At 39.1% G+C, this 24,220-nt stretch overlaps 1 protein-coding gene across 22 annotated transcripts in view; it reads left to right on the top strand.

Annotated features, from left to right (window-relative positions):
• Positions 1-18,103, top strand: part of LOC106546218 (serine/threonine-protein kinase WNK1) — a 112,783-nt gene extending 94,680 nt beyond the window's left edge. For 9 of the 22 annotated variants that reach the window (XM_014063025.2, XM_014063028.2, XM_014063024.2 and 6 more), the window contains 7 exons: positions 1,712-2,343; positions 4,511-4,713; positions 5,964-6,158; positions 6,957-7,049; positions 8,951-8,992; positions 13,235-13,416; positions 15,204-18,103. In XM_014063025.2, coding sequence (XP_013918500.2) covers positions 1,712-2,343; positions 4,511-4,713; positions 5,964-6,158; positions 6,957-7,049; positions 8,951-8,992; positions 13,235-13,416; positions 15,204-15,518 — 1,662 coding nt within the window. In that variant the 3' untranslated portion in view covers positions 15,519-18,103. Of the gene's footprint in view, positions 1-1,711; positions 2,344-4,510; positions 4,714-5,963; positions 6,159-6,956; positions 7,050-8,950; positions 8,993-11,152; positions 11,362-13,234; positions 13,417-15,203 lie in introns of those variants that run through there. The other 13 variants (XM_014063030.2, XM_014063038.2, XM_087722928.1 and 10 more) reach the window with 9 other exon arrangements.
• The last annotated feature ends 6,117 nt before the right edge of the window (positions 18,104-24,220 follow it).

Raw genomic sequence — 24,220 nt, 5'->3', positions numbered from 1 at the left:
CTGTTTCATGTCTATTATGCCAAGGTTTCTTCTCTCGGGGTCCCATTAGGACTACTGTACTTAATGTTGGTGGGGAATTAGCTATCCTCAAGTCATATTGCTTCTGGCCATAATTTCAGCCTTTTCTCTTCCAGAACTGCTGTTTCTATCTCAGAGCCTCTTTTTCCCCAAGTTTTCTGCTGGTTTGCCTTAGGTAGATAGCAATTTCCAAAATTGCTGCTCAACTAATTTCTAGTTATTTAATTGAGTGTTAGACAAGCCATTTCATAAGATATTAAGCCTACTAAGAAACCAATACCCACACAATATTTGATCTTGCAAGCTCCTTCCCTTTGAGCATTTTCAAACTTTATAATGATTGTGTTTACCTGGTACAATAAATAGGTAAAGGGTAGGTTAACATATTGTGTAAACAAGACAATCCAGCAGTAGTGGGATCAGAATAGGATTAGTTTTAGTCCAAAGGTATTCCTAAATTAGTTTCTGTTGTGTTGAATGTGTTTGCGATCCTTGACCAATTTATATGGCTTCCCATCTCATGAATGAGCCATTAAGAATGCATTAAAACAACAGCAAAAAGTAGAAACTTATGACAAGAGGAAAGAACCACATAGACACAATCCGATTGAAAGTCTCAGCTGCAACTAAGGCTTTGGTTCGGAACATGCACTATGCCTTCAGCAATGATCCAAACAGCCCTCTAAAACCTATGGGATCCATTAGTTGACTAATTAATATCATGGGTGAGGGAGGCTTTATTACAAACTGACCTGGCATTCTGTAGCAACAGTCAGAAGCCTGAGTCTCTGAGGGTCCATTGGTTGGGCAGTGAGCTAGAGAACAGGGAAGCAGAATGCAACACCAATACCAAACACTAGAGGCACATTCCCCTGATAAGTTACCTTGCGTGAAGGGTTTCCCAATTGCAACCAACCTGGATTTTCTCTTTATGTTATTTCCCTATGAAGGTTTCTGTGATTGTTAATTGCTAGCAATTGGCCATAAATATTTCTCAGAATAGTGGTTTACTACATGAGCATACAATTCTTCAACCAGACATTCTGTTTCCAGAAAAGAGGGAAAGTTTTTAAAATAATGTAAACATCCATTTTTAAAGAGGAAAAGCCAAAAGTAAGATTTCCAAAGGAGAACACTGAGGTGAAATAATTATTTCTATTTCTGTTATGGAGGGACTAGATAGAACATGAACACCACAATTGTACAAGCTGGTAGTGGGGAATTGTGATCTTCCATTGTCTCTTAAAATTGGCTAAGATTCATAGTTCCATAATAGTGTCGTGCTAAACATTACTGCAACACTTAAAATAGGAAAACTAGCCCAATGCCACAGCTGTGATCAGGTATTAATTTTTTTATTTTGTGACTGGTACTGAAGAGTGATCATTTTATCAATGAATAGTCCAGTGTAATGATTGACTTTTTAACTAAGTATGTATAAATAGAAAACTATATTTAAAATTGTCATGGCTTTTTCCATTAAGCTTTTGGCACATTTCCTAGGCTCTTTATTCATTCCCCTTGTTTCTACAATGGACACAAGCAAATTCTGCTTCATTTGTCTCCCTCTCCATATTTCTTTCACAACATAAAAGTGTATATGGTCATTGTTTCAGTGCAGGGACCTAAAACACTATACACTTTATATATTTCTACAACTAAACTGAATTAATAATATCTCTGTTACAATTAGGTGTCAGTGGCTGTGGATGACCAGAAAGACAGCGAAAGTAAACCCAAGCACTTTGATACAACAACCTCAGAATCCTCATCTTTGTCTAGCAGCAGTCCAGAAAGTACTCTCGTGAAGCACGCCTACAGTGGGACAGCAGATAATATCCCCGTCACTTCAGTGGATGCAGTGGATGGTGCACTCTCTCCCACTGTCCATTTGCAGCCAACCAAGGTTGGACGTTTCCAGGTGACAACAACGACGGACCAAGTTGGCCGCTTTTCTGTGTCTAGAACTCAAGATGAGGTAACCTGCATGGAGAGAGATGTTCCTGAAGTGGTCCCTTTGTCCATGGACTCTGTGCAAGTTTCTTCTCCACTTACAACCCCTAAATCGGAATTTGCAGAGAGAAGGCCATCTCTGCATCTGAATGGGCCATCCTCTGAATTGGAAGCTGCTTTCCTGAGCGGTGCAGCTAAAGAGTTAGATGATGGTTCAGGGAGTCCTGATTCAATCCCCCCTCCTGCCTCAAAAGTCAATCTTCCAGTCCAGAGTCTCAGCAACTCATTCAACTCTTCCTACCTGAGCAGCGATAATGAGTCAGACATAGAAGATGAAGATTTGAAGTGTGAGCTGCGTCGACTACGGGAAAAGTAAGTTTTCAGGGGGAATTAATGGCAACCAGTGAGGAAAAGTGCTTCATCTCTGAATCAGTTTTCTTTATCCAATGCAAAAGTAAATAACTTTTAGGGCTGAGCATATTTGGAATTTTGAGTGTTTGTGATGGACGCACTCACAAAATGGCTATCGTGGGACACTTGCCTAATTGTAAAAATTCCACGATTACCTTGGCAATTGCAAACCATTAACCAGAAGGCAAGCTAATCTCTGGGATGCTCATTAGCTATCCAAGATATTTTTGCTGGGCTGACAATAATTTCTGCGAATCAAAATGATGCAATAGTCTGATTCTTTGACTTTGCAACATCTTTTAACCTCTTTAATTTTATTATATAAATATTTTTTTTAAATAGTTAAGGGGGGTAAGAACCTGGCTTATAGCTAAGACTTTCCAGATGAAATGTATTTATTTTTTGTTTGAATTATCTCTAAGCTTTTGGCCCAAGACAAGCACTTAAAGCAGTTAACGAAACTTCAAACCAAAATAAGCAGCACACACTTGCATTTGTGTCAGAAGTACCTCAGACGCTTCTGGGTTGAAAGGATTATCCGGAGACATCACTGGGGGATGCCCAGTTGGGGGCTCCTTTCAATTCCCTATTATTGTGCCCACTGAAGTGGTACCTATCCACTTGCAATTACACACTTTCGAACTGCTAGGTCAGCAGGAGCTGGAGTCCATGATGGGAACACACCCTGCCACACAGCAGCACTCAGTTCTTGAACGAGAACAAGAAGCTAAAGAGTTAAAATTCAAATTAAAGATAGTAAAATATATATAATATTTTACTAGTTGATAACCCTGGGTATTTATTTATAGGGGGGAAATGTCTGGACCAAACGTAATTTCTAATGTTGGATTTTCCCCCTTACCAGAGGGAGCCCCTTTGTGGAGTATTGTGAAGCTGTTACCATGGCAGCTCCACTGCACTGTACAGTAGAAGCCGTTTTAAGACACAACAGGCTGTATCTTAACAGAACACACACCCCGAGGGTTTTAGGGGTGTCTTACCCCCACAGTATTTGTTTCCAGAGAGTAAGTCATCTGTGTACCAAGTTTGGTTGAAATTGCTGGAGGCATTCCAAAGTTATGCTAGAGCACACACACAAATACACACAGAGCCATTATATATATATATAATACACACACACACATACACACACACACACACACACACACACACACACACACATATATATATATATATATATATATATATATATATATATATATATATATATATACACACACATATACATATACATACACATACACATACATACATACATACATACATATATATATACACACACACACACACACACACACACAGACATATATATGTGTGTGTGTATATATATACACACTCACACATATATATATGTATACCCTTACTGGGCTAGCTGATGAGAGCTAAATAGCTTGAAATACATCTATACTAGTCTCCCTTTATTTATTTATCAGCACAAATACAACACAAATGTAACAAAGGCAACAGTAAAAATATTGGGTTTCTGTCGTGATGGTCTCTTGTGACAAGCCGATGGACAGAGAATGGAAGCAGTTAGCTTCCTCCCATAATTGGGGCATACCAGGGGTAACATAATACCCCAAACACACACACACAAACACACACACACACACAAACACACACATACACACAAACATAGGGGGGAAATTACAGCAGCAGAGATTTTATGTTTCTCCCCATCTGGCATCCCCTGAGTGTGATGAAAGGACCATATGATTACTAATTCGGGTGACAGGGGTCCCACATCTGTACATGGTGATCCAAGAGGAAAGGATGGACTAAAACATTAACAGCATGAATTTCTAAAAATCCAGGGATATAAACTAACTAACTTAAAACTAAATTAAGAATTATATAAAAAACTAAGACCAAGGGCATGGGCTGGGTCAAAATCATCTTATTTCATCAACCACCTCCAGCATAAGAGTGCCTCTCTCAGGGCTGAAGCCAATCCAGATTGTAATGCCCTTCCAGAAGGCCATATGCACTGTAGGAGCAGTTCCCTATATTACTTAACAGGTAATACAGCAGTACAAAAACATTGGCTTAGGTAATATTATGTAAAGGACTCACAAATATATCAGTATGCCATCTTTTCATTTTTCAGGCACCTTAAAGAGATCCAAGAACTTCAGAGTCGTCAAAAGCTGGAGATTGAACTCCTTTACACAAAATTGGGCAAAGTGCCTCCAGCAGTCATCATCCCTCCTGCTGCTCCTCTCTCGGGCAGGAGAAGAAGACCTACTAAAGGAAAAAGCAGCCGATCCAGTCGCAGCAGTTCCCAGGGTAACAAGAGTCCACAAATTTTGGGTAAGCTTTGTAAAAATGTGGGAAAAGTTGTCTTATTTGGTGCAGTTGATTCGGCACTGAGTCAAAGGAGTTTTCATTTTTGTATTGGTGGCCTGGTTTTATGTCCATTTAATTTGCCACAGTTTCAATTTTGTTTCAGCCAAACCACTTTACGGACGCATGAGTGTGCGCATGCGCACACACAAACTTATTTATCACCCATCTCCCTCACAGAGGGGCAGTTATTTTCTTACAATTGGCCGCTTATTTTATCGTACTTCAAGTAACTCACTTCCTTAATTTAAACGTCTTGGCAGTCCAGAAGGCTTTGCTGAAGTAGCTCAACTGTGCCTAAGTCCTCCTCTATTTATTTCTGCGGTGTCTGTGGGGACCGTGTCACTGGATTCAATTTTACGGCTGTTTTTACTATGGTGGTTAAATCAACTGTGGTCATTAAGCGAATCACATAGTTGTTAAGCAAATCATGTGATAATAAACCTAACTTATACAATAGGCAATTTTGCCAGCCCTACCCTAATTTACTATCATATGACAAATGGATGCTGCAATCAATCGTAAATGTGAGCCAGTTGCCAAATGCTCCAAATGTAACCACAGAATGCTGCAGCAGTAATAGTTTCAAGGACAAGCTGTGAGTAGCTTTTTTCAAGTCCATCGTAACCTCAAAACAGTTGTTAAGCAACCAGTGATAAATTGAGGACTATCTGTAGGTCCTTCAATCTCACTTTCTAGGTCTACGCGCTAAAGATTCACAACTCATCTATGTAATAAAAATGAGTCCTGTCATGTGAAGAGAACAACTGGTGCTTTGTTAACCTTTAAAAAAAAATTCATTTAACTGTCTGATTCTCAAAGGCTGCACGGAAAGGTCCCTGCAGTTTTCTTAGCAAGATTTTTTTTTTACCCTGAGAGAAATTGAGTGGTCCAAGGTCACCTAGCTGCCTTTGTGCCTAAAGCGGGACTAGAATTCACGGCGGTCTCCTTATTTCTAGCCTGATGCCTTAACCAGTATTGACTAATCATATGTGGACACTTGAATGCTCATTGTCAACCATAGCCTTCTAAATAGAGAGTGACGGTTTCTCAACAAAATTTACTCGTAGTTTCAGCCTTAATTGATAGCTAATGCAAACACCTGTCTGTCATTAGAGTTCATGACTGAATTTTAATATGACGTAGTAGGATTGGCAAGCAAAGGCTTCACTATGTCACCAATGCCTTAACTTCTGCTCTCCTCTGTCCCTGCACAGGAAACCTGTCTGCTCAGAGTGCCCCTTCAGTTCTACCCCAGCAGCAGACCCTGCACCCTCCTTGTAGCGTCCCTGAAACAGGACAGAACCATCTGTTACAGCCACTGAAGCCATCTCCTTCTAGTGAAAATCTCTATTCGGCTTTTACTAGCGATGGGGCCATTTCTGCTCCAAGCCTTTCTGGGCCAGGCCAAGGTAAACATTGTAGATGAGTATCCGTAATACGGAGTTTCAGCGGGGCTTATCTGCCTGCATCAGAGGATGACAATATTTCTAGAGCCTGGCAAACCCTGACAAATAAAATTTAGGAGAGATGATTGACCTTCTTCGATTGGGTGAGGGTGGAGGAGTAAAACTTAAGGCCGGTGCTGAAAGGAAGGTTTAGCCAAAATAAGTTAGATTGACTTGTCCGTCCCACTGTACTTGTTTGAAATATAAGCTTTCTGGAAGGTTTGTACAATGAACTCTGATCATTGATTCCCCCCTTATAAATAAATGTACAGTTTCATTGTATAAACAGATCAGGCATGTGAAATAAGGATGAAATAAGGAAGAATGAAATGGTACAATATAATAGTCAGGGCTCCTTCCAAACCATAGAAAGCAAGTCATTGGAGCATACTGATTTAAACCTTGCCTATCTTTCAAATTGCACAATATTATGTCTTAATGTGCCGTTGCTATAATATATATTACTTGTGGCGTGCAGTTGGATTAAATGCATGCAGTTGGATTAAAATAGCTGTGTTCTGGTATCAGAAACAACATGATATTGGAGACATGATTATCTGGGGTTGGGGAGGTGGGTGGGGAGGAAGGTCCTGGTTTCTTGTGTCTTGTGTAAAAGCTCTCAATTGGTGGAGGTTCTTTCTCTTGTGTCTTGCTAATGCATTTCACCAGTCCAGCCTAGAGTTCTCTAACATCTTGTAGTTGTGTTCTATCTCCTGTCCTTGTTCTTCGCCCCTTTTTTCTGTTTTTTTTGTTTTATCACAGGCTGTGTGAAGTTTAACTGTGCATCTGAGCGGGTGACATTCAAGCCTGGTGGCAGGAGGACCCGATTTCTGAGTACGCCCTGCTTGGCTCTTTGTGTGTAACACCTTTACTCCTTCCTCGTCTTTTTGTTTTTGGCTACTTGGATCTGTTATCACATGCTGTCCATTTACATCTGCCTTCTTGTATCTCTCTGACCTTAGGGCTTGGCTGAGAAGTGTAGCTTGCAGAAAACAGTGTTCTGAAATTGTTACCCTGCTGCTCAGCTAAAAGGTTCTGGTGGTAGTAGTGGTTTCATATGATCCTTCAGGTTATAAGGAGACAATCTTAGGATTCCTTGCCAAGACCTTTAAACTTCTCTGTAGTGTATAGAGAAATAATGGCCAGGGGCAAGATATGCCAGACAAAGAGGTGCTTACCCCTTTCCTAGAGTACATGACAGCTGTGCTGGACATGAGAACCTAATTCACACAACTCTGAAGTTAACAGATTGTTGTTCATCTGTCTGAGCTTATTTTTGTCAACTCAGGTAAACAAGCAGGCACAGGTATGAGTGTAGCACTGACTGAACACAATAGCAGTTCAGCAAGATTAGGGGGATATATCTGCCCCAGGAGAAGTGGTACAAAGGTTTTTCCATTGATGTGCTTCAGATCAAGGAGATAATTTCCTCTGAACATTATGTAGCCAACTACTCACAGTTCAGTTAGAAACTAGGGAAAACACCTGATCTTTCACTACAATGATTTATAAAAATCTAGGAAGTCTAGAGCTGATCTACGAGCTGCATAAAGATATGGGTAGTTTAATTTACAGGTATTACGATCCTATCTTCTCATCATGTGAATTATGTGTGGACAGATGTTCATGCACGCAATTGGGGCAAAAATACTTCTTCCTTGGAATTGAAAAGTTTCCTCGATCAGTAACTGAATTTTATATGCCTTAGTTTCTGAGCCCGGACATGAACTATTAAATGGTGATTTAGCCAAGACTTGGGAAAAAAGTTATTAAACAATACTAAATTGCAGTAAAATGAAAATTTCAGCAAACAGTAGTTATTTTGAGGATAATTAATAGCAAGAATGTGGCTAATTCACATGTATAATTGCTCTATGGGATTTTTGTCAGGAGTTTTTTGTTACATAAAATATTATGTGAACTATGAGCCATGTGGGGGGAAAGGTTTGGGGAGCCTAAAAATAATGGAAACGTATAATGCCTTCAATTTGGCATCACTTGATTTTTGCTGTCCCCTAAATCTTGGCAATGCTTGTGGAAGCATGGCTTGGCTTTATTCAATTTTTAACAGGTTTTCTGTTTTCCCGAGGCCTGTCTTTTTTGTCAATAGATTGTATAGGGGAAAAGGTCCTTACTAGCGAATATGAGGCTGATCACCTCTGTTGCAAATAACACGTCTTTGTACACTTGACATAAAAGTAGAAAAGGTTCAACAGGTTCCTTCTTACTTTGGATGGCACTGGCCTTCTAGGAAAAATGAAATTGTTTTGAGAACTAAATTTATTTAATTTTATTTTAGAAAATTCCCATGGCGACTCAAGGAGGCTTTCACACGAATATAAATCAGCCAATCACTGTATCAGTTACAATAAAAACAGCAAATAAACCCCTGGTGGGTTTATTTGTTGTTACTCTTTTTGAAGTCAATTAAAAATAAGAGGAAAGGTTACAATATTGAATTCAGTTCAGATTATCAAAAAAAACTAATTACCCTATATTATATTTAGAAAAACTTTGCTGCCATAATGTACCTGAGAAATTCTAAACAAGTATGTACTTAAATTGGTCTATTGTAGCTGTTTCCCTACTTGAAAGTCGTCATGCTGTTAAGGCCACTGAGGAATTAAAAGCAGTGTCATCAAGGGATGATAACCTGTTGTGTTTTCCTACTTTATCACCGGGTGCTTTATGCTATTTGCTAATACTCTGTTTCTCACTGTTTCTCTTTAACCAATTGCTTTCTCTTTGTGCTTTAGGGAAGATGGTGAAAAAAGTCTGCCCTTGCAACCAGCTCTGTAGTAATTATTTCATTTTTGGTTACCTCTAAATTCTGATTGCTAAACTATGTTGTTTTGTTCAAGGCCATACAGTTTAACCTCCCTGAATCTGACTTAAGCACAGCATCTGTTCTTTATATACCTTTGTTCCTTTTAATAACATGTATTTCTGCATTACTGCAGAAGTAGATCTAGACACCCTGTTACTACCACAAAGGATAACTTTGATCATCACTTAATGGTGTACTTCTTGGAGATTAATCATGAGGCTCTAGCATGTATTGGTTCTAGTAATTTTCATATACTAGAAGGCACATTCCCTTTTTGAAAGCAATTTGGTTCTAATAATTATGTCCAAATGGGGTTTCTGCAAGCACTGATTCAGCTGTATATGACCAGTATGCTAACCATATCTTAAAGGACCACTAGCAAGCAAACAAATGACCTCAGAGTGACCCTACAGTAGGGGTGTCAAACTCAAGGCCTGTGGGCCAGATCCAGCCTGTGGGGTGATTAAATCTGGCCTGCAGGGTTGACCTAGAAATAGCAAAGGACTGGCCCGCGGTGCCTCTGGCAGCCAAAATGGGGCATGCCCCGTTTTGGCCAGTAAAGTGCTGCATCCAGGCTGAGAATGGGGCACTGGGGCGGGGGGGGGGCTTGCGTCCCCCCCGTGCATCCTATTTTGGCCAGCAGGCTTCACTTGCTGCAGGAGGCATCCCTCCCATCTCTCTCCCCCGCCCTCTCCCAGCCAGCCTGTGGAGGAGAACTACAATGTTGATTCAGCCCTTGAAGTAATCCAGTTTGACACCCTTGCTCTACAGCATAAGAAAAGGTATCATTAATAAAGGTACAAGTATTTCTCGACTTATAACCATTCATTTAGTGGGCAACTATTTAAATATGAGCCAGCAGTGTGCAGCAGCTGCCAAAAAAGCCAACACAGTTCTAGGCTGCATAAACAGAGGGATAGAATCAAGATCACATGAAGTATTCCAAGTGTTCCAAGTCCACACTTGGAATACTGCGCTCAGTTTTGGTCACCACGATGTAGAAAAGATGTGAAGACTCTAGAAAGAGCAACAAAGATGATGAGGGGACTGGAGGCTAAAACATATAAAGAACGGTTGCAGGAACTGGGTATGTCTAATTTAATGAAAAGACGGACTAGGGGAGATATGATAGCAGTGTTCCAATATCTCAGGGGCTGCCACAAAAAAGAGGGAGTCAAACTATCCTCCAAAGCACCTGAGGGTAGAACAAGAAGCAATGGGTAGAAACTAATCAAGGAGAGAAGCAATTTAAAACTAAGGAGAAATTTCCTGACAGAACACTTAATCAGTGGAACAACTTGCCTCCAGAAGTTCTGAATGCTCCAACACTGGAAGCATTTAAGAAGAGATTGGATAACATTTGTTTGAAGTTGTGTAGGGTTCCCTGCCAAGCAGGGGGTTGGATTAGAAGACCTCCAAGGTCCCTTTCAACTCTGTTATTCTATATTCTATTTAGCAACCATTAAGAGGTATAATGACACTGAAAAAGTAACTTAGAATCGGTCCTTGCTCTTACCATCATTACAGCATCCAAAGGTCACATGGTCAAAATTTGGGTGCTTAGCAATTGGCATATATTTACGATGGTTGCAGAGTCCCGGGTTCATGTGATCACCATCTGTGACCTTCCCAGCCAGCTTCAGGCCGCAAAGTCAATGAAGGAAACCAGATTCTCTTAATGACCGCCTGATCCATTTAACAACTGCAAAGATTCCTTTAATAAACATGCCAAAAAAAAGGTTGCAGAATTGGGCAAGACTCACTTAGCAACCACCTTGTTTAGCAACAGAAATTCTGTTCCCAATTGTCATAATTGGAGGACTTCCTGCAGATGGAGGGAAGCACTTTGGCAGGATTAAGAGAGAGAGAGAGAGAGAGAGATTGAATGCAGCGATGGAGGGAAAGAGCTCCATTTGTTCTTTAAAGATAAGAGCCAAAATAAAATTCTGTAATATTTGCTGTGACTGAGCAAGATTGAGGGGAGGTGTTTTTTGTTTTTTAATTGACACTGATCCACATTTTTGTCAGACTCTTCTTGATGGCTGGTTTAACAGATTAAAAAATTGGTTACTTTTAACAATTGAGGTCATTTTTGATAAAAGTATAAATCCTTCTTATTTAATTATCTTAGATCGTTTCTGAGGCAGTTGGGTGCATGATGAACAGCCAGTGAAAGAGAAAAATTAGTCACACCTGAGAATTCACACCATCAACTTATCCCAATGTCTTGTAGGCACTTTACCTAGCAATGTATCTTTTATGGCCATCAGGAAGGGGCTGAAGAATCTCTTCTAGTCCCTGCATGAAACTGATGACAATGCTTTTAGGCATGATGTGAAGGTGGTTTTCTTTTCTTCACTCTTGTGTGTTATCTGTGCTGGTGCGTGTGTGTCTGGCTGTTTTATCAATTAGATTTGTGCATATGTTACAGCCTATGTCTTTTATTGTATCAAATATTGTTCCTTTGCATGTTACACAGTAAGTGATTCAATACTACATTCATTTCTCTCACCTGGGCAAAGGATTCCTTTTTTTTCCATTTTCTTGTTTGCATGTTTTCCCCCTTCTGGCTGTTCAGTTTGGGGGAGACCGTTACATCCTAGGTCATCTTAAGTTAGTCACCTTGCTTGCTTATACAGTATTTCACAGCACAGTAACACCTTGCCTCACTGTTACCACAAATAAGGACTTTTATTTCTCTACTTGCATTTTTATCAGGTCTAGGGATCCAGAATCCAATTATTACCGTCTGTAACCTTTAGCTATTAGTTTCTAAGCAACAGGATCCAGTTGCCATAATAATACAATGCCACAGATACAAAGATTGTGCAGCTGTTTGGATCTGAAGGCAAAAAAAAGTGCTTAGGAGCACATGGGGCCCTACCCATAGAACATAGCAATCCCAGGGAAAGATGTTTGGATATGGAATTGCAGGCATATGTAATCCATGCCATTCATTATGACACACACACACACACACACAGTAAGGTCACAGTGCAAACCTGGCCTTTTTGTGCTTCTAACCCCAACATTGGGTACAAGTGTGGAACGTTGCAAAGTTTCAGCTTCACACAGATTGCCTCTTTTGTCACTTGTCAGTCTTGCCTCCCACTGAAGATGCATGTGGCTGCACACAAGTGTAACATGTATGCCCCTGCAAGCTCCAAAGCACCTCTTTGCTCTCAGATCCAAAGTGCTGCTCTAATTCTTTATGCCTTTCTGAATTTTAAAATAAAACTTAGATTTCTTAAACAGCAAATGTTTCCACATTGAAGTTACCTTCTTGGGTTCAGATTCTGTTTTATAAATTGATGAACATTTCTGTTTTGGTTATGGGTGATTTTTTTTTTCCATCGCACATTGAAGTTCTCAAGACTTGTGTTGAGGTTTTTGCTATTCAACTAACTTTTAGAAGCAATAATACTTTTCTACATTGTTTCAGCAAATTTGCCACTGGAAATCCTTTGGCATACACCCCTGGACATATTGGACTTTTCTTTATTCTTCTGATCTGATTCTAGCAAGTGCCATATTTTTTTTAATCAAGTAGCTCCTTGTGCCTCTCTTTTTAGATGTATTGAGATCATTCCCTCCCATGGTGTGAAACCTTTGGAACTAAATAAACAGGCTCCTCTGGAAGCCACCGTCTCAGTTTGAAGCAAAGGAGATTGTTTGCTATATGTCATTTTTGGTTTTGGGATGTGAAGTCAGTGGGCTCTTAGTACAATTTTGTTTCATGATTGCTGCCAGTAACGCAAGTGTTTCTTTCCAGTAATGTGTCCTTGAGGTTTCAGATTGTCCATCTGCAGAACAGAGTGGCTATCCCAATGAATATATAATTTCTTGGTATTGGATTGAGTGGGTAGAGTTGGCAAATGGCTCAACTGAGCGTAATAGGTGCTTGTAAACAATTGGGAGGAAACTTCCCGACAGCCTGGTTATTAATGCCCAATGTTAATCCACTTGTCTGTGGAAAACAGCAACTTTGCAGACCACCCACTGATCTGAAAAATAACATACAATTACATAATTAACTTAATAGCAGAAAAACTGCTAGCTGAGCTCTAAAATCCTTCCTTTTCATTATGTCCAAGTAGACCTCATATGCATGGCTTTTTAAATTCTTGCTCTTATTTTGCATTGTAACTCTTGATGGCCTCCAGGGAATTCTGTTTCAATCGTATTCAAATGATAGCTGCTTTCCTTTTCCTAGGGACCAGCAGTGTAAACACTGTTGGAGGTACAGTAAACAGCCAGGCACCCCAGTCTCAGCCCCCTGCCTCTAGTCGGAAAGGAACCTTCACTGATGATCTGCACAAACTAGTGGACAACTGGGCTCGGGACGCTATGAATCTGTCTGGCAAGAAAGGAGGCAAAGGACATGGCAATTACGAGGCAAGTTGAGTAGTTTAGTTTTTATTCTATTTATAACTCTCACTTTTTAGATTTCTATCAGTTTTATATTGGCTGTTGCTTTTTTTTTATTATGTGCCATCCACAATTCTCATTGGGGAAGATGGGTGGCTATTTAAATTTGATTGATTGATTGATTCCAATTAATTAATCAAATTTAAACAGCCACCCATCTTCCCCAATGAGAATTTTGGTCGCATAGCAAGAAGAACTGATGGCAGGTGGACCAAGGCATTCATAGAATGGACCTCACAAAAGCGCCCACGAAAGAGACCTAAAACAAGACGGATCGATGACATCAGCAAGTATTGCAGCGCAACTGGCAAAGGAAACCTCAGGACCATCTTGGTTGGGAACATGAGGAAGTGGCCTTCATCCTGCAGTGGAAAGACAATGGCTAGGAGGAGGAGGAGGAGGATGAAGAAGAATTAATACTGCAATGGTGCTTTAAAGTTTGTGAACCCCTTTGAACATTCAATATTTCTGCATAGATATGGCCTAAAACGTGATCTCATCTCCACTCAATTCCTAAAGCTAGATAATAAGAACCTAATTAAACAACTGAGCGAAAAACATTGTATTAGTTTGGTTATTTATTAAGCAAAATGATCCAAAACTACATATTTGTGTGAAGCAAAAATACATGAACCTCTAGGATTATCAGTTCATTTGAAGGAGAAATTAAGAGTCGGGTGTTTCAATCCGTGGGATGATAATTAGGTGTGAACATGGGAAGGCTTCCTTTATTTAAAGAACAGAATTACAAGTCTGATCTTCAGCATAGAAGGATGTAGAGGTGAGCATGGCAGGAGTGCAAGGAAAAAGCCACTACACTCTCAAAAGAACTCTGCTGCCTGTCTACATTTTGTGAAAGACGATGAGAATAAGCCAGAAGGCTATTGGAACAAATGTTCCATGAACAGATGAGACCATAATGTAACTTGGCTTGAATGAAAAGTGTTAAGTTTGGCGAAAGGCAAACACTGCATTCCAGCATAAGAACATTATCCCATCTGTGAAACACGCGAGTGACAGGATTTAGGTTTGAGTCCGCTTTGTTGCTTCTGGACCAGAACGGCTTGAGAGAAGCGTGAATTCGAAATTCTACTGGCAAATGGTACAGGAAAATGTCAGGGTATCTAGCCATGAAATGAAACTCAAATGAAAGTGAGTCACGCAGCAAGACAGTGAGCCAAACCACACAAGTTGTAACACCAAAGAATGGTTCAAGTAGAATAAAATTAAGGTTTTGAAATGGCCAAGTCAAAAGTCCTAACTTGATCCTATAGAAACTTTGCGGGAAGACCTGAAGCATGCAGTTCCTGCAATGAAGGCCACCAACATCCCTTAGTTGAAACTGTTCTGTAAAAGAGGAACAGGGTAAATTTCCTCTAGTTGATGTGCAGGACTGATCAACTGTTAGCAGAAATTGTTTTGTTGCAGTTATTACTGACTAAGGAGGGCACACCAGTTACTAAAAGCAAAGTTTCATAGCTTTGAATCATTTTCCCCAACAAATCAATGAACAGATATGTTTTTGACTGTGTAATGCGATTCTTTTTATGTAATTTTAGGACTTGTATGAATAAGCAGATCACAATTCAATGCAAATTAAAATTCAAAAGGGCTCACAAACATTTAATCAGCACTCTAAGTACCATAGTTACTTTTCGGGTTCATGCATGGATAGAGTTGATGAAAGAAATTTGTTTAGCAATTCTCAGGTAGGTTGATTTTGGATTGAGTTCCATTGTTTTTGTTTGTTTTAGGGTCCAGGAATGGCAAGGAAGTTCTCCGCACCAAGCCAACTCTGCATCTCGATGACATCCTCTCTTGGTGCTACCCCTATCTCTGCAGCATCAGCTACCTCCCTAGGTCACTTCACCAAGGCCATGTGTCCCCCTCAGCCGTTTGGTTATCCAGCAGTGCCCTTTGTACCCCCCTGGAGCGGGACGGGTGGTCCAGCACAGCAGCCTTTAAACCAGTTCCAGCCTGTAGGAACTGCCTCATTACAAAACTTCAACATCAGCAACTTACAGAAATCTATCAGCAACCCCCCTGGCTCCAATCTGCGGACCACTTAGCGATTCCCAGCCATGTTGCTGGGTAGACCTTTGGGCAGGAGTCGGGGCCTGAATTAACTGCTAGGCTCTTTGTGCCCAAAAGGGATGGATGCCCCCCTCCCCTTCTAACCATTGCTGTCTGCACTCAGTAAGTAAAGCCCCCCTTTCGGAAGATGGGGAGAACGTGATCAGGATCCTCTTAAGACGGCACATACTTCCTCTAATTCTTGTATGTGGCAGAATGTTTAGAGATGGAAATCACCATGCAAGCCAGCAGCCTCTGACTGTAAAATCCACATGACTTAAGAGGCTGGATCCTATGGGTTGGGAAAGAAAGTTGTTAGCCTTCGCATGAATCTTCGTATGCCATTTGCCTTGTTCTGAAGAACTTGAGCCCAAATGGAAAGCGGTCTATTTTTACATCATCTTATCCTTTCCTTCAGAACATGACATCACAGTTCCGGAACAAGTGCGCACACAGATGGACATACAGAATAGCCCATGCTTTGAGATAAGTCTTTCCTGCTTTCAGGAAAAGATATTAAGAGCTTTGGCAGCAGCATTAGAGCAATTTAAAATGTTTAGAAGAAAAACAAATAATTAAAAGTTCCCTGCGGACATGTACTTACCATCAGTTTTGATGTGGAAACACTGTGATATATAAATGTTGTTGGACAACAGTAGTTTAAAAAAAAACAAACGAGTGGAGTATAGGGGGTTAAACAGTCAAAAAAGAAAAAATGGGAAAAAAGCTAGCTATATCCTGATACTTATTGGAGACACTTTAACTTTTTTCCTTTTTATTTTCATTGTATTAGATAAATGTGAATGTATAATTGTATAAATTAATGTACTTGAATACTTGTCTGTTCTCCCAGTATGCTTGCTGGATATTTTAGTGCCTTGGACTTTTTATTGCTCCTGCAGTTAGCATCACCTGCCCGGCAGACTTTAGACAGACCAAGGGAAAGGCGAGAGGGAGGTTATTTTGGACATAGCCACTGAAATACCAAAGGCCTAAAACATTGGATGCTTATACTGTAACAGTGTCTAGAGTAGGTGTTGGAGGGGGAGCTACTGCAGCTCCACGTCGAAAAGGTAAACTACAGAGAGGAGGTGGGGAAAACCAGCAATGGATATTGGTGGAGGGTACAGAAATGATGACATGTTGTGTAACCAGAGTAAAACTGGGCTGAATGTGAACAGAGAGAGAGAGAAAGAGAGAGGAGGGAGGGAAGGAGAAAGGCTTGTCTGAAAGGACGGCTCCTAGGGGCAGGCTGGCTGAAAGCTAAAAAAGGGTTTTAGGAGGGTCAACATGTGTTCAGAAACGGGAGTTTAGGACCCTGGGGAGCGCGAACGACTCCTGGGGTTGCTCTTTCATTCTACCTAGGAAGGGCAGAAACAGATATTCCATGTTGCGGGTTTCATTGCCAAGGACAGATACACTTGAAACACTCAGAATCAAAAAATAACTTTGTTTTTGTTAAAAAACGTCTAAAGGACTTAAAACCTGGTACCAAGACTGTAACTGTGTTGCCTTCGAGTAGGTGCACTGCATCGCCTACTTTCCACTCAGACTCGGTTTCTAACGCGACATACAAGTTCTCGATTCAAACGACATATTGCAACCAACTAGTATTACTCTCTATTGCTGCAGCAGGCTGTGAAGGGTCAGAGTACTTCTATTTTGTATTTGGGAGTAGCTTTACTGCTGGTCTAAAAAGTTTGTATACTAAGTAAAAAAAAAAAAATGTCTCCCCTTCCTCCCCCCCCCCCCCCAAAAAAAAGTTCCTTTAAGGTTAGCAGGGAATTTGTTATTTCTGTACTTGTTCACGCTACCCTCAAACATATGCACAGGTTTGTCTTTCCATCCCTTTGTCTCAAGTTGAAGTTTTCAAGAGTGGCTTTTGTCAGGAAGGGAGGCCTCGGCATGGTGGCTGGAAAGCAAAAGACGGGAAGTCCATAAGGTAGCTGGGCTCCAACCCCTTTTCCGACTTCAAAGTCCCCCATTGTAACGGAATATGGGGGAAAGCTGTGGCTTCCTACTGTTAATGGAGAAGCTTTTACTTTCTGAGTTTGTGGCCCATTCTTCAAAACAAGAAATGAATTAATATGCAGAAAGTAGAAAGAATCAGTGATGAAAGGTGCCACTTCATGGTTAGAATGGTCAGCTGAGTGTTGCACGAGGATGGTATTTTGGTTTAATATGTTTGAGGTTGGGTTTTCACTTAGTTATTCAAATACTGGTTTTATTTACCATTGATTTCCCTCCTGTGGATTAAATAACTGAGGTCTAGAAGAATTAACTAGTGCTACTGAACTGTTAAATTATTTTGTGTTAATATTACACTTTTGAGTACCTTTTTTTCCACAAGATCTGTTTCTGAATTACAGATGTTTTCTTTACATTATTTAACAATGTACACTGTAAAAATAAAATAAAAGGAATTCAAACCTTGGGCTTCCCTGGCCGTAGTTAATGGTATGTTTTGCACTAAATCCAGGCATTGCGCTTCATGTACAATTGCGCTTTGTGCTGCAGTTTGTTACCTTCTTTGTAGATATTTAATGAAATCATTCAAATAAACCAAACCTGCTTTTGTTGAGCTGTAGTATTTCATTTTCAGTTGGCATTTGCTTCTCTCAGTGCCCTGAAGCTGAACTGTCAAGTGAGCCCCTGCTGCTGTCAGCCACTTACAGGACAGATGGTTCATCCATTCTGAAGCCGGGGCTGCAATCTGGCCGGAAACCCATCTGGGTACGGCCAAGATGAAGAATGCTACGAAGTAGTTATTTGAGCTCAGAGAAGAGCCGTGTCTTCAACCAATGGTTATACTATTACTTGAAAGACTTAGACTCCTGGTCCCAACAAAGACCCCTTTTATTAATTTGCTGTGAATTCTACTCATTCAGCGAAGTCTTTCAAGGGAGGATTTACAGTCACAGACCTTATCTGGCTTGGAGAGCTGCAGAACTTGGCAAGGAATCTCAAAGAGTCATGAACCAATTAAGCCAACTAATTGTCTCCTGCAAACTCCACTCCCCTTTCGCTCCTCTTTTATTTCCTCTGGGAGGGGCTCTATCGTCCACATGTGGCCTTTCTCCCAAATCGACCCGTTCTTTAGCTGTTCCCTTTGTCTGGCAATTCTGTGCATGCACATTCTGGGAACAGGCCCCAGCTGTTCGTCTGCCTCACTGATGTCTGACTCTGAAGGCAGCTGATAAGTGCCTCCGACAGAGCCTTTCCCAGACTCCAGGACTGGCCCATGTTCCTCCCTAACAACCTCACTGTCCAATCTGGAAGGAAATGGTTTCAAAGATTGAAGTTTTTAATTTTTTTTAAAAAAAATATTTTTGGTTAAACAGACAAACACAACACAAAAATCATCTTCTGTTACATATTATAGAAGTGTGTTGATTGGTTACAAATAACTTTTGTGCATCTCTTCCACAGTCATTACTTATAGTTCATATCACATTGTATATTTTAAATCAAAAATCTTTATATATCTTACTATCAACATCCCACAATTCTCATTTGACTATAATTGTTTTAACGTCCTTTTGCATAAAATAATCCAAAATTGAAAACACAACCACATAATGACATTTCATTAAATGTTTCTAATATCATCCAATAACATTACACCTTTATAACATTTTCTAAGTAAGAATTAATTATGATTGATAGCAAAATTTCTAATCCTCTTTTCCAAGTCCCTGTTTACTATTTGTAGCCCAATTCCTTTTATTGAGCCAGTACATATATATATTAACTATATCCCTTGTCATTTTATTGTTATTTTTATAGTTGTTATTTAGTAATAGAAATTCATCCGCTAATTATATCTGGTTTCCTCTCTTTAAACCAACATATGTGTTTACCTTGTTATCATCAATTATTTATTTAGCATATCACTCTAAAGATTACTAAATTACTAATCACTAATCATATTGTAGAAGTGTGTCGATTGGTTACAAATAACTTTCATGCATCTCTTCCACAGTCATTAATTATATTTCATATTACATTAGATATTTTAAATCAAAAATCTTTATATATCTTACCATCAACATCCCACAGTTCTCATTTGACTATAATTGTTTTAACATCCTTTTGCATAAAATAATCCAAAATTGAAAACACAACCACATAATGACATTTCATTAGTTATTTCTAATCATCCAATAACATTACCCCTTTATAGCATGTTCCAAGTAAAAATTAATTATGTTTGATAACAAGGTTTCTAATCCTCCTTTCCAAATCGCTGTTTACAATTTATATCCCAATTCCTTTTATTAAACCAGTACATATATATATTGTTCACTATATCCCTTGTCATTTCATTGTTATTGTTATAGTTATTAACAGAAATTCATTCACTAATTATATAAAATTTCCTCTCATCAAACCAACACGTGTATGTGCCTTATTATCCTTATCAATTATTTATTTAACATAGCACTCTAGAGATTACTAAATTACTAATCACTAATTACTAAAATTAACTATTTTTTATTATCAACTTTCATATATCAGCCTGTATCCTTCCAGTAATAATGCAATCTTATTTCTTTTGTCATTTGTGGAATTAATCTTCTATTTATTTCCTTAATAAAGTTTTTGTGGACTTCTCTCTGCACCTTGCTGCTTGTAGCATCACTTAAGTAATCTCGATGCCCTCCATCTGCTATTTTAATCAGTTTATCTTTGGTTGTCAATCATGCTTCTGAGAAGTTTTCTCTCCCTAAATCCACCGTTTTTTTCCTCTTTTTTCTTCTTCCATGCCTTGAAATCTGGGGTAGAGTTCCTGTTGATCTAATTCCCTTTTCCATACTCCCTTTTCCCACTTTCAACCACGTTCACTCCACTGGTAAAGTAATCAGTTGTCTTTGTAATCATTTTCCCCTTCAATTTTTGGGACTCTGACCCTTTGCTGTTATAAACTCTTAATTTTTCCATCTTCTTCTCGTTCTCTATGTTGTTTCTAATAAATTTTGAATTCCGGCCAGTATGTTTTGCAAAGTTAATGTTTCTTTTGAATATTGTGCCATTTTGGCAAGCTGGTAGAGATACTGCCACTCTGGCTTTCAAGGCTTCTTATATTAAATTAGCTTAAATGCAAATTCATTTATGATCTTCAAAAAAGAAGATTCTGTTTCTTTTTCTCTCCCACTGCCAGTAAAACTCTCAAAGTGCACCTGTATAAACAATTCGTGCCCTTGCTTCTTATCACTTTCTATAAACAAATTGCAGAGCCTTGAGATACAAAGTCAGTGAGATCAAAAGGAAAAGGGAAAGTGCATTGTTTCAAAAACTCAAGTCTCCAGTCTCCAAGTGGCAGTATTGCTTCCCACTCTCTAATGTTATTTCAAACTTAAAAGAAACAGAGTTCTTAAATGGAATTAATAGCAAGAAATAAAAATCCTTGTTGAAATAAAGAAGACTTCAGTCCATAGATTAAAAAATAAAAATAAAAAATAGAAGAAAAACTGATCCATTCTCTTTAAAAAGAAAAAAAGAAGTTGCGAGCACTTCAATCCACGAAGTAGAATTACAAAGAAAATGAAACACACTATCCAAAGCAATCCAGTATAGGTTAATTTTGCCACTTGTTTTCTTCTGCTTTCAGATTTAACTTTTTTTAAAAAAAAATTGGGCAGTCTTTTCCAAAACAGTAAAGTTTCCTCACCAGATGGACACACTTTCTCTTTCCACTTCCCTTCCGTTCTGGAGCCGTCCCAACTTCATCAGCCTGGGGCTGGACTTTTTGTTGCCGGCTTGAAGAACTTCTCTTGGATCAATCAGGGTGGTGTCCCTGGAATCAGCAAGATGTATTCTTCCTGTTCACCGTCTCTACGGGACAGTTTAGGTCCGATTGGACCATCCATCCATGTCCATATCATTGCGATGTTGGCTCCTCCTTCCGAAGTTTTTAATTTTGAAGTGTAATACCCAGCAGAGACATACTAGTTAAAAACAAAAATAATTCTTCCCCATGTTGTCTCACCCATGTTTGCATCTCCCTTGAAATTCTCATTCCCTCCAAGTGAAGTTCATGGTTCTCCAAGAACTGTCCATCCCTGCTTTTGTTTTTTAAAGCTTTATTCCAGAATTTTTATACTAAATAAGAATCTTCCTTTTTTTAAAGCCTATCTTATGGAAATACTTGTAAAGCCTCCCTTGAAACAGTGTCTCGGATTATAAGACATAACCTCACATTGAGGTATAAAAACCCTGTTGATACTAGACAATTATTAGAGAAGAGCAGGCCTTAAAATTGGAATATTCATTCAGTTATTGAAAGGCTTTATTTGCCCTGTATCTTTGGCCTGTGAGCACATTTGGAATTTAACAGGGTAGGTTAAACTTTGCAATATAGGAAAGGACAAAGGAAATAAGAACATAGAGCTTTGTGCTTGAATTGATTAGAACTGAATAAGATCTTACAGGAGCTTAGTGTCAGTCATGCTGTTTTAAATACTGCAGATCTATAGCTGAAATCCTTTGTTATTACAGGAATGGAAGACTGGCCTGGGCTACCACTTAGTTCTAGTATAATAGTGTACTCGATCTCCAACTTTGATCTGGTACTTTTATGATTACTGTATGGAATAGTTACTGCAGATCTTGCAGTAGTCAAATTGGAAGAATTCCTAAAGATTTCTTTTACCCAAGTAAACATTTCCGTAGTAGTCTTGGCAGCGAGATGAAGGAAACGAGGCAGTTATACAAATGGCCTGTCACTTCCAATTGCTTTTAAAGAATGAAATCAATGTAACCATTTTTTTTTCCACTAGGAGCTACTGGACATCGATCATATTTGTTGTGCTACCCTGCTTCAAGACTGGAAGTTGTTTCTTTTGCCAAAAATGTTCTTTGTAAAGTTGAGTCTTGGAATATGGAGTGTATTGCTTGACTTAAAGTTTAGCAACTCCCATCCTTGTAAAATATAGCACGCTTTTCCCTTTCTAACTTCTCAGGGTTTCATAGATATACCTATGTAGTTTTCTTGGCAACACTACATTTAAAAAATAACAACTTCCAGTTTAGTCTACAGCTCCTTCATTTCCAGACAATCAAATATTGAGCAGGTCCAATGTTGTTTAGCTTTTAAAAATCAGCTACGCAGTATTTCGCTTTATCTCTTCTATTTTAAGTTGTATATCATAAAATAGATTTATATACGGTAGGTAGGAAGCCAGAATATACCGTAGCAATCATAAGATGTCTGGCTACTACTTGCCAAGGATCTAGTGGAAAATTTCATGTGTCCATTTGGATATTTACATTAATCTTAAGCTTTCAAGAAAACCCAGAATATCTCCAGCTGACATCGAATGCCCACTGATGTTGTCCACCTGGGAAATATTAAGATTGTTCTGCACTCCTGATCATGAACAAAAAAAAATGCATTTTTAAAACATCTAGATTAAAACCTACTTGTGCCTAGGTAACATATATGCACAATAACTGCCAAAGAATAAAATACTTGGATATAAACAAATGCCTATGTGTCAATACTAATAGGAAGAAAATGCCAATGTCTCTTTATTGAAACATTTCATTAAATATTTAAGTGTGTCCTGAAGCTTCATTATATACAATGTTTAGCATTATTGAGAGTTGAAATAATTTTGGTTTAATCTGCAGATCAGAATATAGTGGGCCAATTTTGAAAATTAAGGAAGTTTATTTGAAAAGAATGATCAAGGAAAGTTATATCAATTATATACATACATTACATAACATCATAACATGTAGGGTCTTCCTACGTCAATGACATTTGTGACATATAGGAATGGGACCTTTTCCGATGTTATCTTAGCTATTGGTCAAAGGGAACTACAGTCTACAGATAGATGATCTGGACTGGGGACTGATGCTATTGGTCTCACAGAAAAAACTGCTTTAAATACCCTCCCTTTTGCAACAGAAACAAAAGGTATACTGACCCTATTTTCACGTTATATTGCAATAATTATTTGGAGAAAAGTTGCTCAATTTAACAAAGTAGATCGCTCACCAGCTATATATATATAAATGGCTGTGTGTGTGTGTGTGTGTTCCAGCATAACTCTGGAACGCCTTGAGCAATTTCAACCAAATTTGGTACACAGATGACTCACTCTCTGGAAAAAAATACTGTCAAGGTAAGACACTCCTAAAACCCCGGGGGGAGGGGGGGATTCTGTTAAGATATAGCCTGTTGTGCCTTAAAATGACTCCTACTGTACTGCCGTAAAATGGCTTCTGTACAGTGCAGTGGAGTTGGCATTGTAACAGCTTCACAGTACTCCACAAGTGGGCTCCCTCTGGTAAGGGGGAAAATCCAACATTAGAAATTACATTTGGTCCAGACATTTCCCCCTATAAATAAATACCCGGGCAATGCCGGGTTATCAGCTAGTTAGTAATATATATTACATGAGATGCTGGATTAAACTATAGATTGCAAAATGAATTATACTGTTCTAATGATGGATTTTTGTTTTCTCAGACTTTGTTAGTGGACCAATAAAATAGACACCATAAAAAGTCCAAGACTGACATATTTCCCTTCCGCCCCCTCCCTCGCCCCACCCACCCACACTTAAAAAGTCATGCTTTTCTATACTTCTAACAATAAACTTTCCAAACATTTTCAGGTTGTGCCTCTGAGTAGGTGGAAACCTTAGTTTTGTTGGTTTTGTTCATCAAAAGAAAGGACAATTATAAT

Source organism: Thamnophis sirtalis, unplaced genomic scaffold (genome assembly GCF_051295495.1).
Source record: "Thamnophis sirtalis isolate CommonGarterSnake01/CBP01778 unplaced genomic scaffold, rThaSir2_p1.2 scaffold_9, whole genome shotgun sequence".
NCBI lineage: Eukaryota > Metazoa > Chordata > Lepidosauria > Squamata > Natricidae > Thamnophis > Thamnophis sirtalis.
This window is presented reverse-complemented; position numbering and strand designations above follow the sequence as displayed.